The sequence below is a fragment of the Schistocerca nitens genome, chromosome 7 (assembly GCF_023898315.1).
Source record: "Schistocerca nitens isolate TAMUIC-IGC-003100 chromosome 7, iqSchNite1.1, whole genome shotgun sequence".
In the NCBI taxonomy this organism is placed as follows: Eukaryota; Metazoa; Arthropoda; class Insecta; order Orthoptera; family Acrididae; genus Schistocerca; species Schistocerca nitens.
This window is the reverse complement of record NC_064620.1, coordinates 148,113,619-148,129,709: the sequence shown is the minus strand read 5'-3', so window position 1 is coordinate 148,129,709 and position 16,091 is coordinate 148,113,619. Positions and strand designations below refer to the sequence as shown.

General features: G+C 41.4%; 1 protein-coding gene across 3 annotated transcripts in view; it reads left to right on the top strand.

Moving 5' to 3' along the window:
- LOC126195020 (uncharacterized) overlaps nt 1-16,091 on the top strand; it is a 170,521-nt gene that overhangs the window by 117,245 nt on the left and 37,185 nt on the right. For all 3 annotated transcript variants that reach the window (XM_049933454.1, XM_049933455.1, XM_049933453.1), the window contains exons 15-16: nt 1,447-1,678; nt 8,958-9,194. In XM_049933454.1, coding sequence (XP_049789411.1) covers nt 1,447-1,678; nt 8,958-9,194 — 469 coding nt within the window. The remainder of the gene's footprint in view (nt 1-1,446; nt 1,679-8,957; nt 9,195-16,091) is intronic.

Below are 16,091 nucleotides of genomic sequence, written 5' to 3'. Positions count from 1 at the left end.
ATTTTCTGTTAAATTTCTAGAAGTGTTACATTCCAAAAAGAGTCAATGAACGTATTACTTCCTGACACACACCTCGTGTGAAATGACCAAACTGGTAAAATCAGATTTGGACGTGTACCAAGGGTTACTTACAGTTGTTCTTCGCTGATGATTGAAGCTAGAAATGGGGAAAAAGTTAGCAGTACTTGAAGTAGCCCTCACGGCACACGTGTTGAAAGGTGGTTTGTGAAGTATACACACAGATGTAGTAATTATAAACTGCTTGGAAAATGTTTTTCACGGCCGTAATGACTTGCATTGTTTTTTTGGTTGTCTATCAAATCACTGTGTAATGTGGAATGGAGGTAAAAGTAAGCCTGAATTGTCATAGTCAGTACAGTTTGGTGGAGCATGCTGTGTCTCCATACGTGAATAAGGTGATGTGGCTTGTATAAGTTGCACACATCATCACTTTACACCAAAAGGGGTCATTAGCACGGAAACTGCCCGGCCTGCAATCTAAAACACAATCAGATGACCACTACCTACAAATTATGTCTTGTAGGCAGACTGAAGAGAGTGCAATAGAACTGGGTACTGCATACATGGAAGCAACTTGGAAGGCTGTGTTGACTCATAGTATGCAGCTCTCTCTCTCTCTCTCTCTCTCTCTCTCTCTCTCTCTCTCTCTCATACTCTTTCTCTCTCTCCACATATCAATTTGCCCTCTTTAAGTTTCCACTGCAGATGGCAGCAAAAGCCCACCAGCACATGGTGTCTGAATAAGGCAGGCAAGAGAACATCTAGGATTGGGCTAGGGCCAGTGGTGTCTGGTTATCTTCATTGACAAGTGCAAAATTTGTCGGATGATCTCTGTAGAAGAATATGGAGTGTCCAGGTTCCAGTGCATGTGTCAGTCCTGCAGTACTTCAGGTTCAGTGCAGAGGGAGTCAGTCGTATTGTGGTCCAGCACCGTGTACAGATGTTGGTGTGCCCATCACTATTGAGAGTAAGGTAAAAACCTGGCTTTCACATTTGATTTGAATGTGTCAGAAAATTAAATGTAGAAGCAAATTACCTGCTGAATCAAAAAGTAAGTCACAGAGGAATGTAACATTAAAGATCAGGGATTTTACACCATTCCATTGTGGTTTTCTCCCTGTAATATGATCATGAGTCACATTGATGTTTTCTGTGTTTGTTACTGTAGACAGTTATTGTAGTTTTTATTTTCTGTGTCAGTGACATTGCATCAGTATGAATGCTTTGGAGAAGAATGTTTTAACTGTTGTAGTAGGGAGTGTCTTGGAGCAACCGCAATAGTGTGTTCCACATGAAATGGACCTTAGTTTAGTCTCTCTTTTCTAGATCAGTCATTTTGTTGATGCCATATGTTGTGGTTGTTGCATGCTGATGTTATAATCTAAACAGTTTACTACTTTTCTGAATCTGAGGTGCTTTTTTCAGTTCAGATAGTGAGGGCAATTCCCGAACTTTGGCTGAAAGCTACGGGTACACAGTAGAACTGACACCTCTCAACATGGGGATGCAATTACGCAAGATATCCAATCATCCCTACCTTGTTAGGATGCCTGTTTCCAATGGCTGCATGGTTGTCACTGATGATTTGGTAACCAGCTCTGGAAAATTTATGGTGCTAAAGGCATTACTCCCTCGCTTCAAGCAAGGAGGACACAAGGTCAGAAACTAAATAAAAACCTATTCTTAATAGGTGGTCTGGATTTTTATTGTTTCGTTTTGTTCTGCAATTTTCATGGTAAAAAATGAAAAGGTCCATCCTAAAATTGTCACCTGAATCCACCTCCCTCCATCCGCTAACACTATTTTGCATTCCCACCTTTTACATGTCCCCTAAATGCCAGAAACCCAAATCCACTGGTGTCCCTCCTGGTCATTCTATCATGGCTGGTTACAATGCTTCCCCAGAAAAATCCTCTACCTTTGTAGACCGCCGACTCAGACTAATTGCCTGCAGTCTTCCTTTTAACATCCAAGACCCTCCACCAGCTCTTCATGTTTACTCTCCCATTACTGCTGGATTTCATAACTGTCCCTATGCATTCTGCCTAATAGGACAAAAACATCCATTATGCTCGTGGCTTTTGTGCGTTCTCCAGGTACAAAACCCAACAACTTCTTCCTAATCCTCTGGCCAACGACATCTTCTCCTTTGCATGTAAAGTTACTCCTTTGCTGGCTAAAGTTACTGAAAAATCTGTAGATCTCTTATGATTACCCAAATTTCATTGTCCTATGCCAACCTGTTTATGGGCTACCCAGAGGAATCCTTTGTATCAATTTGTCACGTAAACCCCCTTTTCCTGAGAGCTGCATCTCTCTCCATCGTTCATGCTTTCCATTATATCCTCACCCTACCTTACTTCATACATCTAATCACCTACTGTGTTTGTGTGAGTGGTTACCTTTCCTCGTCTTAATTTATTATATCAGTCCCAGAATTTCCATTATTGTAAAATTGAAGATTGTTTAGTTTTAATAGCTGTGGAGTTTTAATAACAACTGTAATTTTCAGATTGTCTTATTTTTAATTGTTCACTCCTTCCTTTTGTCTATGCCCCTGCAACTTGCTTTTCATCTCCTTCAGTTCTTGGAAAGATATCTTTCATACTCTTGTGAACATAACCCTCATATCTTCTCTACCTGATTTTCTTTTTATCTATAATTCACTACCTTCCTTAAGTTTGTGATATTTCTCACATATTGATATTCCTCCTGATTGAGGTGCCACAGTGGATAAGACACTGGACACACGTTTAAGACAATAGAGACTCAAATACCCATTTTAAATTTTAGGTTCTCTGTGGTTTCTCCGATATCAATATGGTGATTATTTACTTGAATGATTCCTTTCAGAAAGACATGACCAGTTTCCTTCGCCAATTATTAGAAATAAAAATTATGCTTTGTCTCTAATGGCCTCATCATTGGCTGGACTTCTTACATTTTCTCCCTCAGTTTTTCTGTGTTAATGATTTCGCCACTTCTCCTGATCTCGTTTTCTGTTGTAGTCTACAAGGCTGTTTTTGTACTGGATTTCATATAACACTATTTTCCCCACAGAGAGATCATCCATCTAGTGTGTTAATGGTATACTCATTTTCCAAAGGCTTGTGATAAAAAAAAGCCCATTAGATGCATTAGCAGCCATAAAGAAACAGCAAATAAAATATTACAAGTGAATGGCAAAAAATTGGAACTGTGTTCAGGAGAGTTCTAGGGTGCCAGGGTTATTAAGCATGACTGTGGTGATAAAGCAACATGGGCAACCAAGAAGAGACCAGTTGGTGAACAGAAATAGGAGAGAAGTATATATTTGCCAAAACGATCCATTGTAGTAGATTAAACGCTAAATTTTGTTTTGTTATAAGTGATCCTTTGCTACAATCCAGATGTTATAATTCAGCAAAACCATCTTTTCTTATAGCGGGTTATTAAAAACATTGTTCCAACAGTACAAAGTTAATAATTATTTTTAAATAAAGTGGTTAAAAACAAATATTAACTGTGTGTGCCACATCTAAGTGCCGTAGAGCCATGTTAAGGGGTAAATTGTGTTCAGGGGGGGTGTAACAGGGAGGAGGGGGAACATGTGGGGCAGAAGTGTGGGGGAAGATAGGTCGCCGGATCGTTCCTGTGCACTCCATTCCCTCAAAAGCCAAGCAGGCATTGCCCACTCTGTCTGCCCCATTACATCACAAGAAAAAACTACAGGGTGTTTCAGAAAATTATATGGGCCTTCCACAGTGCACCTTATTACTCACTTGGGATGCAGTATGCAGATGTGCCCAGGGATTGTTTACTGTGCACAAAATGCCTTAACAGATTCATTTGTTAGACATTTCTTAACAGTACATGGAATGCACATATGAGTTACTAATAACACTAACACTGGTAATGCATATATACAGAATCAACTAATCACAATGCACACTACTCTACACTGCTGGAGCAGAAATTGATTCGTAGGCATTCTGTGCGGCAGCTGTAGTATTCTTCCAGAAAACACAAATTCCAATACTGTGAGTGCTGCTCCACCTTTTTTATGTGAGTAGACAAAATAACGTCACTGAGCTCCTGTTTATATAGTGGCGTTATTTTCAGTTCATTAAGTGAGTATTTATTTGAGTTATTAAGAGAGCTAGTATATAAAAAACTCAACACCTGTAGCTACCAACTGTCTACCACACTAAAAGCCTTTTCAAGTGTAACATGCTGTCAATGTGTGTTAGACAATGTTGAATTCACTGTCTCCGCAATTACTGTGTGGGATACTTTTCTCAGCGTGAGGAGTATCAAATCCATCACCCCAGCCTCGGCCCTTTTAAAATCTGAGGTGGCCCGGAGGCTTAAATTGTCTCCCCCTTCAACAAGAGTAGATCATCTAGGAATTCTAGAACTTTAGGTATTTTAGCATAATTTGAGCACGGCTTTACAGCAGATTACTGTTATTGACTGAACATGATCAGTCCCATTCCATCAGACAATGGAAAACCAGGTTGGAATATCAACAATATAAGGAAGGTAGATCACTATTTACTGTAAAGAAGACATGTTAAGTTGGAGACGAACAATGAAAAGGTGCTTTACACATTGGCTTGCGGTCACAGCTTTTGTCAGTAAAGGGGGATGTACATACATTCATTGACACAAACGAGCATACCTCATGTGCACATGATCGACGTCCCCTGTAACTTGGAGTGGAATGAAAGTGTCATGTAGAATGGAGGAGCAGTCTGTAGGGTGGGGTTGGGAGGGGAGGAAGAGGAAGGGATAGCAGGGTATGATTGGGGGAGAGGGGAGTGCTGTTTGGCAGAGTGTACAGGGACTAGACTGCCAACAGGGCAGTGACGAAAAGCCTGGGGAGGGGGTGGGGGGGGGGGGGCATGCAAGGAAAGAAGCAAAAAAAGGGGGAAAGATGGGCAGGTGCGTTGGCAGAGGGCAGAAGATGAGGTGATAAGACAGGGGGGATGGAAACTGTTGGGTGGAGAATGTGGGTTCAGTTGGTTACTGTAGGTTGTGGCTGGGATAATTTTGGGAGCAAAGAATGTGTTGTAAAAGTAACTCCAATCTTAACAGTTCAGAAAAGCTGATGTGGGAGGGGAAGATCCAAGTGGCTCGGGTAGTGAAGCCCAATCCCTCATTCTGTTTCTTAAATGCTACCTAACCATGGAATGAGCCCCTACAGCAGAACCTTTTCTCTGGATCCCACCCCTCCTTTCACAGTGACCTTCGTGTTTTCAGATTCTGCCAGTCCCTGGCCCTCAAAGGCCTGGTGCTGCAAAAACATATCTCCATGGCACAGGCATCCCAGAACCGCCTCTGCTCCCTCTGCAAGATACCGGTACTGTGCAATCCCTACTACATAAATCACATCCTCTGAAACTAAATCACTTGTTCTCCAGCATTTGGAGGAGCATTCTGGACACAACCTCTGTAAGTTATCCAACCTGCTGACATCCTGCTGCCACCTTGGGGCACCACTATCATACCCACAGTGTTCCTCCTCGTCAACCCCTCATAACACACAAACCCTGCCTAGCTGACCTTCTGAACTTGCCACATTACACCAAAACTCCATACAAACACTCCACCAAATTGAGAGCCAAAACATTCCCGTAAAACTGTTGCTAAATCCTCAGCTCCACAGAAGTTTCCATCCTATCCAAAGGCCTCACCTTTAGCCCTGCATCCAAATTTAACCATGATGGACCTGTCAAAGACCTAGTGTCCTCCTGATCCTTGCAGTGGAAACACTTCCTTCCATTTCATACTACCATCCAACAGTGATCCTCCTGTCTCTTCCCCTCCCACCTAAACACCTGCTGACCACCTTCCAGAAATTTCTTATTTCCAACTTAGCCTCACCATCCTTCCACAGGTCCGTTTCTCAGAACATCAGCCTTTCAGCAGAAGAAAAAATAGCCCCCATCCACAACCTCAAAACATATCCTGACCTAATCATCCTACCTTCAGACTAAGGATGCACCACTGTTGTTATGACTTGCAGTGATTACTTGGCGGAAAGCCTCTGTCAATGACCTGACTGCTCCACCTACAAATGCTGCCATAGTGATCCAATCCCAGAAGTCCAAAATAACCTCCAATCCATGCTTAAAGCCTTAGGCTGCCAGAACTTCTCTCCTGAATTCATTTCCCTCCTCATCCATATGATGCCCCACACACCAACCTTCTGCATGCTCCCAAAAATCCACAAACCCAGCAATCCTGGACAAACCATTGTAGCTGGTTATTGTACCCCCACTGAAAGAATTTCAGCCCTCATTGACCAACAACTCCAACCAAATGTCTGTAATTAGCCTCCGACATCAAAAATACCAACTATTTCCTTCACTGACTCTCTACCACCCTCACCCCTTTCTGGGTCCCTATTCATCGCTGTTGAAAACCACCTTTGTATACACCAACATCCCTCATACCCATGGTCTTACCGCTATTGAACACTACCTTTCCCAAAGTCCTTCAGACTGCAAACCCACTATCTCATTCCTCATACACCTTATTAACTTTATCCTAACCTGCAACTACTTCTCCTTTGAAGGAATGTTACACAAACGAACTGTGGCACAGCCATGGGCACCTTCCTATACCAGCTTCTTTTTGAGGCATCTAGAGGAGACGTTCCTAGCCTCCCAAAATGTCAAGTCCCTTGTCTGGTTCAGGTTCATTGATATTATCTTCATGATGTGAACTCAGGCCCAAGACCCTGTCTTCATTCCTTCACAACCTCAACACCTCTCCCATCTGCTTCACCTGGTCCTACTCAACCTAGCGTCCCACCTTCCTAGATGTTGACCACCTTCTCTCTAATGGCTCTATCCACCCCTCTGCCCGCACTAAACCCACCAACCAGCACCAGTACCTGAATTTCAACATTTCATCCCTTTCACGCCAAAAAATCCCTGCCACACAGCCGGGCCTGCGACAGCGTATCTGCAGTGACCAGAACTCTTGCCCAGCATGCTGAGGGCCTCACCAAGGCCTTCATAAAGAGGCACTATTTCCAGACAGATCTCCTGTGTCATTTCCTGTCACACCCCCAACCAGCTACAAAGGAGAGGCCCCCTTCATCGCCCAGTACCACCCTGGACTGGAACAACTGAACTACAGCCTTCGCCAGGGCTTTGTTTACCTATCATCATACCCTGCAGTGAGGGATATTGTACTCCAGATCCTCCCCACCCCTTCTGAAGTGGTATTCCATCACACACCCCACATCCACAACATCATAGTCCATCCCTATGCCACTCCCAAGTCTCAACCCCTCGTCACAGGGGTCATATTCCTGTGGCCGATCCAGGTACAAGTCCTGTTCAATCCACCCAGCACTTCCTATTCCACTCCTTTCACAGGCTATCATGCCTCATCAGGGGCCAAGCCATCTGTGAAAGGAGCCATGTTGTACACAAGCTCTGCAGTGACCATTGCACTGCCTTTTATATTGGTATGGCTACCAACCACCTGTTCACCAGGATGAACGACCACTGCCAAACTGTGGCCAAGAGCAAAGTAGACCACCTTGTGGCACAAAATGCAGCTGGAAATAAGATATTTAATTTCAATGGCTACTTTACTACCGGAGTAATGTGTATCTTACCCGCTACCTTCAGCTTTTCTGAACTGCACAACTGTGAGTTATCCTTACAACACATTCTCCGCTCCCAAAATTATCCCAGCCTCAACCTACAGTAACCTACTGTCCACACACCCTCCACCCAGCAGTTTTAATCCGTGGACACTTCACCAGACAGTGCTTTCCTCTCCCCCACCCGTACCCTGCTCACCCCCACCCACCCACCTCCATATTGCTGCTGTTTCCGTTATATGTGAAGGTTGCAGTCCGGTCCAAGCTGCTAGTGATAGTGGTCATGTATGCGTAAGGTGTGCTTGCTTGTGTGTGTGTTTGGGGGGGGGGGGGGGTGCACACATGACACGTGAAAATGATTCAATTCAGAAATATCTTCAGAGTATTTAGAACAGAAACCATAAACGAAGTAACTTTACAGGTACAGTTAGCAAAATTTCAATCCACCTATTTAGCCTTGAAAGTGGAAGTTTCTCAAAATCTGTAACCATCGGTGCTAACCAAGTTCCGGTACTAATGTAAATGGGCAATAAGAAACATACTTATCATTTTGGGTCTGTACTGCCCCAGTTTCTTAGCATTTTTAATAGCTTAGTAAAACTGAAAAACCATGATTCTTCTCTCGTATTAGCATGACATGACATATGAATGTGCGCATCTCCCATCTATGTTCTCTTGCAGATCAGATCTGTGCTGCCGCACCCCCCTTCATACACATACACATAGTGTGACAAACAAATGACAGGATATAATTGTCAGCATTGAAGAATGGTGAAGCTGCGACTACTGAGAAGGGTTGCATCAACTAGTGGAAATACGTAACATTTTGGTGATTCACAATAGCACAATCTTGTGCACAAAATTCGTAGCATTGGCTGTTGTCTTATTTTATGTATAAAATGTTATTTTATTTTTACTTATGTTTCAAAGTTTAGTATCCACTCTACTGTTTCCGTAATAGTTACGTCCAGAGGAAAATATGCCTACAGCTGAAAGGGCATAGTCATCAGCATAGTTATTACCAAGTAAATACAAGGGCTGGCAGAGATAATTCTAAAGGAAAATATGCTTTCCTGCAAATTTATCCTCCTCCTTTTTCATATATTGGCCTGGACTATTTAAAAGGAATAGCTAATAAAATTAGGGTAATATTTTCAATTTCTTCTTTTTTTGTTCTTCCTTTTGACTGCCCATCCACTAGTGTGTGATGCTGCCATCTGTTCTCTATTTTCACTTTATTTATTAATAATCATTTTTTATCAAAATGATAGTTGTTATTGAGTACTACACAGCTCGATTACAGACGACTTTAGAAAAGTATGTTTATTTTCAGGTCCTGATATTTTCAACTTTCAAAAAAGTATTGGATCTTCTGGAAGTACTACTTGAATCCCTGGGTTACAGCTACTGTCGCCTCGATGGAGCGTCTAGTCTTGATGAACGAACTGAAAACGTTAATGAATTTTGCAATCAGGAAAATATATTTGCATTTTTGATCTCGACAAGAGCAGGAGGATTGGGATTAAATCTTGTTGCTGCAGATACGGTCATCATCTTTGACAGTGACTGGGTGTGTATTGTTTTTCTTTTGATTTGTGATTACCATTTGTGAAATTTAACAAAAAAAAGTTAAATAAAAGGTGATCGATTATGCATTACACTTGTTAAAAATATAATATTAAAGCATTGGGTCATTGGTAATTCTGAGGGAATGTCTACTCCAGACACCTTGTACCATTTAAAGGTTAATGCTCTGTCAAATTTTTCTTTCATTTCCATATATATCCCGTCTCGTTTTCATATGCTTCCTCTTCTCTTTCTATCGTACTGCCTTCAAATTTGATTCCCTCTTATAAATCCCCTGCATATTCCTTCCACTTTTCGCCCTTCCCTTCTTAGCTTTAGAACTAACTTTCCATCTGTGCTCCTATGTGTCGCACACGTCCCTCTTTTCTTCAATGTTTTCTTAAATCTTCCTTTGGCAACATCCATATTTCTATAGTCATGTGTTTCTACAATCTTGCATTTCTTCTTTAGCCATTCTCGCTTCCCCATTTTGCATCGTCTTTTGGTTTCATTTCTTAGACATCCATATTGCATTATGCCTGTTACATTTGCTGCATTTTTGTTTATTCTGTTTTCAGCGGTTAAAGTCAGTATTTAGTGTGTTGCCCAAGAATTTCTGGTGGGCCTTGGCTTTTTGCCTGTCTGATTGGACTGGTGACCAAGCAGTTTGGTCCCTACTCCCCCCCCCCCCTCCTCTCCCACCCCCTTAAATCAACCAATATGTTTGACCCTCTCTTGGCTTCACTACTCAATTTCTCAAACCTACCCATTCATCTTCCATTGTATTCTTTTACCATCATGCAGTCAATCATTTGCAATGCTTCGTTCAGAGAAAATTTGAGTCTCGTAACAAATAAATACCACACTCATACGGTTATAGCTGGTGGGGACTTCAACCTTCCCTCGATATGTTGGCAAAAATACTTTTTCAAAACCGGTGGTAGGCAGAAAACATCTTCCGAGATTGTCCTAAATGCTTTCTCCGAAAATTATTTCGAACAGTTAGTCCACGAACCCACACGAATTGTAAATGGTTGCGAAAACACACTTGACCTCTTAGCCACAAACAATCCATAGCTAATAGAGAGCATCATGACTGATACAGGGATTAGTGATCACAAGGTCGTTGTAGCTAGGCTCAATACTGTTTCTTCCGAATCCACCAGAGGTCCAAACACTGTTGCAGAGGCAATGGAAAAAGCATGCGAAGTTCAGAAGAACACGAAATCCTGAAGATTGGCTAAAATTTACAGATGCGCGAAATTTGGCACGGACTTCAATGCGAGATGCCCTTAATAGGTTCCACAACGAAACATTGTCTCGAAATTTGGTAGAAAATCTGAAGAAATTCTGGTCGTATGTAAAGTACACAAGCAGCAAGACGCAGTCAATACCTTCGCTGCGCAGTGCCGATGGTACTGTTACCGACGACTGTACCGCTAAAGCGGAGTTATTGAACGCAGTTTTCCGAAATTCCTTCACCAGGGAAGACGAATGGAATATTCCATAATTTGAAACACGAACAGCTGCTAGCATGAGTTTCTTAGAAGTAGATACCTTAGGGGTTGCGAAGCAACTCAAATCGCTTGATACGGGCAAGTCTTCAGGTCCAGATTGTATACCGATTAGGTTCCTTTCAGATTACGCTGATACAATAGCTCACTACTTAGCAATCATATACAATTGCTCGCTCACCGATAGATCTGTACCTACAGCTTGGAAAATTGCGCAGGTCGCACCAGTGTTTAAGAAGGGTAGTAGGAGTAATCCATCGAACTACAGACCTATATCATTGACGTCGGTTTGCAGTAGGGTTTTGGAGCATATACTGTATTCAAACATTATGAATCACCTCGAAGGGAACAGTCTATTGATACGTAATCAGCATGGTTTCAGAAAATATCGTTCTTGTGCAACGCAGCTAGCTCTTTATTCGCATGAAGTAATGGCCGCTATCGACAGGGGATCTCAAGTTGATTCCGTATTTCTAGATTTCCGGAAAGCTTTTGACACCGTTCCTCACAAGCGACTTCTAATCAAGCTGCGGGCCTATGGGGTATCGTCTCAGTTGCGTGACTGGATTCATGATTTCCTGTCAGGAAGGTCGCAGTTCGTAGTAATAGACGGCAAATCATCGAGTAAAACTGAAGTGATATCATGTGTTCCCCAGGGAAGCGTCCTGGGACCTCTGCTGTTCCTGATCTATATAAATGACCTGGGTGACAATCTGAGCAGTTCTCTTAGGTTGTTCGCAGATGATGCTGTAATTTACCGTCTAGTAAGGTCATCCGAAGACCAGTATCAGTTGCAAAGCGATTTAGGAAAGATTGCTGTATGGTGTGCCAGGTGGCAGTTGACGCTAAATAACGAAAAGTGTGAGGTGATCCACATGAGTTCCAAAAGAAATCCGTTGGAATTCGATTACTCGATAAATAGTACATTTCTCAAGGCTGTCAATTCAGCTAAGTACCTGAGTGTTAAAATTATGAACAACTTCAGTTGGAAAGACCACATAGATAATATTGTGGGGAAGGCGAGCCAAAGGTTGAGTTTCATTGGCAGGACACTTAGAAGATGCAACAAGTCCACTAAAGAAACAGCTTACACTACACTCATTCATCCTCTGTTAGAATATTGCTGTGCGGTGTGGGATCCTTACCAGGTGGGATTGACGCAGGACATCGAAAGGGTGCAAAAACGGGCAGCTCGTTTTGTATTATCACGTAGGGGAGAGAGTGTGGCAGATATGATACGCGAGTTGGGATGGAAGTCATTAAAGCAAAGACATTTTTCGGCGCGGCAAGATCTATTTACGAAATTTCAGTCACCAACTTTTGCTTCCGAATGCGAAAATATTTTGTTGAGCCCAACCTACATAGGTAGGAATGATCATCAAAATAAAATAAGGGAAATCAGAGCTCGAACAGAAAGGTTCAGGTGTTCATTTTTCCCGCGCGCTGTTCGGGAGTGGAATGGTAGAGAGATAGTATGATTGTGGTTCAATGAACCCTCTGCCAAGCACTTAAATGTGAATTGCAGAGTAATCATGTAGATGTAGATGAAAGTCTTGATAGTGTTTGCTTCTTTAAATTTTAACCAGGACCCATCTCCTTAATTTCCAATTTCTTCCATTTTAATCAGCAGTTGATAACCAGTAAATAGGGAAAGGAAAATTTCACGAAAATGATAAGACGAAAAATAACAAATAATTAGAGGTTTCAAGGGCAGCTTACTAACAATTGTAACTGATAGTTACAGAATGTTAAAACTGCATTTTGACTCCTAATATCCTCAAGGTTGAGTTTTGTGTATGACCTTAAAATAACAGTTCATTTCCTGCATAACGAACTTTGATTTGATGATGTAATTAGCACAGAAATTAGCAAAAAAAGCGCCACTGAATTTGGCAAAAAATCACCACAGAGTTTGGCAGAGAAGCAATACCAAGTTTGGCAGAGAAACAACGCTGAATTCGGCAAACAAACAACACCAAGTTTGGTCATAAAATAAAAGTTTTTTTCTGTCCCTACCAATAAATTATGGTGAGAGTCCGTATCTCCCCTTGTAAATGTTTTGCAGTTTAAAATCTTATTGCGAAATCTCAGTCTTGAAAAATGAACATGTTGTACTAAGACCTGAAGGCGACAGCATAGTCGATTGAAACTGTTTTTCGTAAATAAAGAAATAATTTATGCAACCTTTTCTGTTGATTGGTTTTTTACAAACTGACAATGAGCTTTGCGCATGGCATATTAAATTGGATATTGCTGTGTTGCTGACTCAGATGTTAGTTAACAGTTTTAGAACCTCTGAACACTTTTAACATTATATCCCCATAATGTGAGCTAGTGTAATGTGCATTTGATCATAGGTGAAATTGGCTGAGAATGAGTGCAATTTTATCTCAGATCGGTTTTTTTATCCCTTTTCTCTGTTTTAACCACATTCCAGGGTGTCTATGACCCGGGACAACTGGGAAATCTGGGAAAAACCCGGGAATTTTTTGATCTGGGAGGAAACCGGGATAAACCCGGGAATTTTTTAGAATTGCGGGAAATTTTTCATTGTTTTAGTTTTCAGTTAAATTTTTGTAATTTGTCTGGTAAGAACCAATACTCTAACAAAGAATATTACTGTTTCTCGCTACTCCAGAATAATATTGCAGCAATAAAAACGAATGTGAGGAAAAAAATGAAAATAAAACTTAAGTTGCAAAGGAAATGCACCATATACAACAACAAAACACAGTGCTCATACAAGCGTCTGCCAACAGCAAAATGTGTGAAAGGCCTTAGGAAGACTATGCAATGTTTCATAACAACAAATTGCCTCCGACGAGGGTGACGTCACAGTTGTTTACATTAGAATCGTTTGAGCGGCTACGAGCGAGCTTATGCGCGTATTAGTAACTTCTGCTGCTTCTGGCTACAGAAGTGTGGCAGCTAGCTGTATAAGCAATAGCAGCAAGCAGCCAGATGCTATCTGGAAGAATTTCAATGGTGCGACAAAGCAGCCAGATTCACGAATGCCCCAACAGGCCCGGAACTAGAGGGCCGGGGCATCTGCACCGGGCGCAGGAAGGGGGGATGGTGCCAAATTTATATTATTGAGAAAAAAGACCTTGTTTCGCAAAGTGCGTAGCATCCAGCGTACTTGGCCTATAGATTACTCATCATAATTTTGAAGGCATCCCTATTGATTTTTGAACAAATTCTAAGTTGATATCTGAAAGACTCGTTAAGTTGATTTTTGAATGCGTGCATAATGTATGTGATGTTTCTGCCAGGGGAATCCCCATCGCATCTAGAAGTAAACATTCCTGCAGACAAAAGGGGACGGGCCTATATGAGCTGAGCGAAATAAAGCCGAACGGGTGAATGCCATTCACTGTGTATGTGGTTGACTCGGTTTGCAAGTGATCAGCATTGTTATAACTACTAGCGAATTCCATAGATTCGGACTACCAAAGTAGAAATAAACGACTAACAGGAATAACAGGCAACAAAGATTGCGTATTGTCTCCTCCGTGTATCCAAGAAAATGAAATGTTGACAGAAAATTTTTGGCCAGACTGCTACACTACTAAGGGTCAGTTATACAGTCCCCGGTTAGCAGCCGCTAAAGTTCTATTGTAGGAGTAGCGCGGAAAACGTGTTGTACGAACGCATAATAACGCCTAATCGGAGAACAAATGCGGGATAACTAAACCGGTGATTGTGGCAGGGTTAGTGAAGTTAACCAGAAAATCTACTTCTCGATCTCATGCTTCAGAAGCTAGAATGTATGAATGAAATGTGAAACTATTTCCTAACATAAAACTTTTTGCTTGTAGTAGGCGTAATAGGCATTTGATATTGGTACTTCGTGAATTGTATTCCGCCGTGTTATAAAAATGAACATTTGTGCCAAAACAGTGTCGTTTATATGGCGAGTGTAACAATTGCTGCAATATTAGGCAGGCCTATTTCGTTTCGTCTAGGAATGACAAAATACACGTAATCAGATCGAGAAACAACACCAGTCTTGGGTACTATTAGTATAACAGCTTTTCTAGTATTAGACAATGACATTTTGTTTTTCATGTAGCTGAACTTTGACGAACTTTGAAGAGGTAATAGATTCTTTACCAGAAAGGAAAGTACGCCATATAAAGCTGTGGCAAGATTACAGAGGAAAAAAAAGCTAGGACCTAAGGATTGAAGAAATGTGTACTGTCTTGCTTGTCTCTTGTCTTTACTCGTTTTATGTATCCTATATTTAATTTTATGCCACACAAAACACCAAGTTATTAGCTAATACGCAGTAAAGACTGCAAATTTCCTGAAGAGTTCTTGTTCTGCCGGTTACAAATAATCCCATCCAGTATTAAATGCGAGAATTTTTTAAAGAGGAGCAGAATGTCAAACCAGCCGACTGGGAGCAGGAGAGGCACCACAGGACATTTTAATTTCCACTGGCGTGAATATAGTTCGATGGCACCCATTACAAAATATTACATGTTTGAATTCCACAGAGCAAAATACAGAGACTTGCGATGGAAGAATGCTGTGTGAATAGGCGTGGCACTGCACTTCGGCACACTTAAGACCAAATAAAATGTCTTACATTCCCTCGAACATATTGTTTTATGTATCAGATTCTTCAGAAAGATGTGCGCTAGAAAATGAAGATATTTTTGAAAAGTCGATTTCGTAAATTTTTGGCACCCTACTTCAAACGCTCGAGGGAGGGGTAGCGCCACTATCTAATATTGGCCCGGTTCGGAAATATCGTAGATCCGGACCTGATGCACACAGCATCTGAGTTGTAGTGGGGAGGTGGTAGTCTCTACGTGACCCGTGTTTACGTTAAGTGGTTTTGCTGTTTCCTCCTCGTTTATTGCTCTCAGGTCAAATGAAAACAAAATGGATTTCTGTGGCAGGGGGCTATCAAGTTAATTAAAATACATTCCCATAATTATGGAAGGCTCAAATATGTAATTAGTTTCAGAGTTTATTTTGTTTCCACCTTTCTCACAGTCAAGCGTTAATCGCCTTGCAGAACAATGAAGTTATTTTTGTTGGTTTGTTAAGGAAATTTGACTTTTATTAATGTTTTCTGCTGAGGCAGTCAATTTATTTGAAACGAAGTGTTTAATTCCACACTATTGGCTAGTTTCAACTGTTGGCTGCATTTCAAGTTCACATTTTCATCTTCCAGCACGTATGGCATTATGCCTTAATAAAGAACCAAACATGAGATAATACAGTACTGGTACTCCAAGAAAATTTACATCTGAATCTGGACATACGAATGTGCACTTTAAGCCAAATGATGCATTTTAGTATAGTTCACAAAATTCCTATGCTCTTGGAGTATCCTCTTATGTCTTGTTTCTTTTATGACATAATGTAAGATCTTT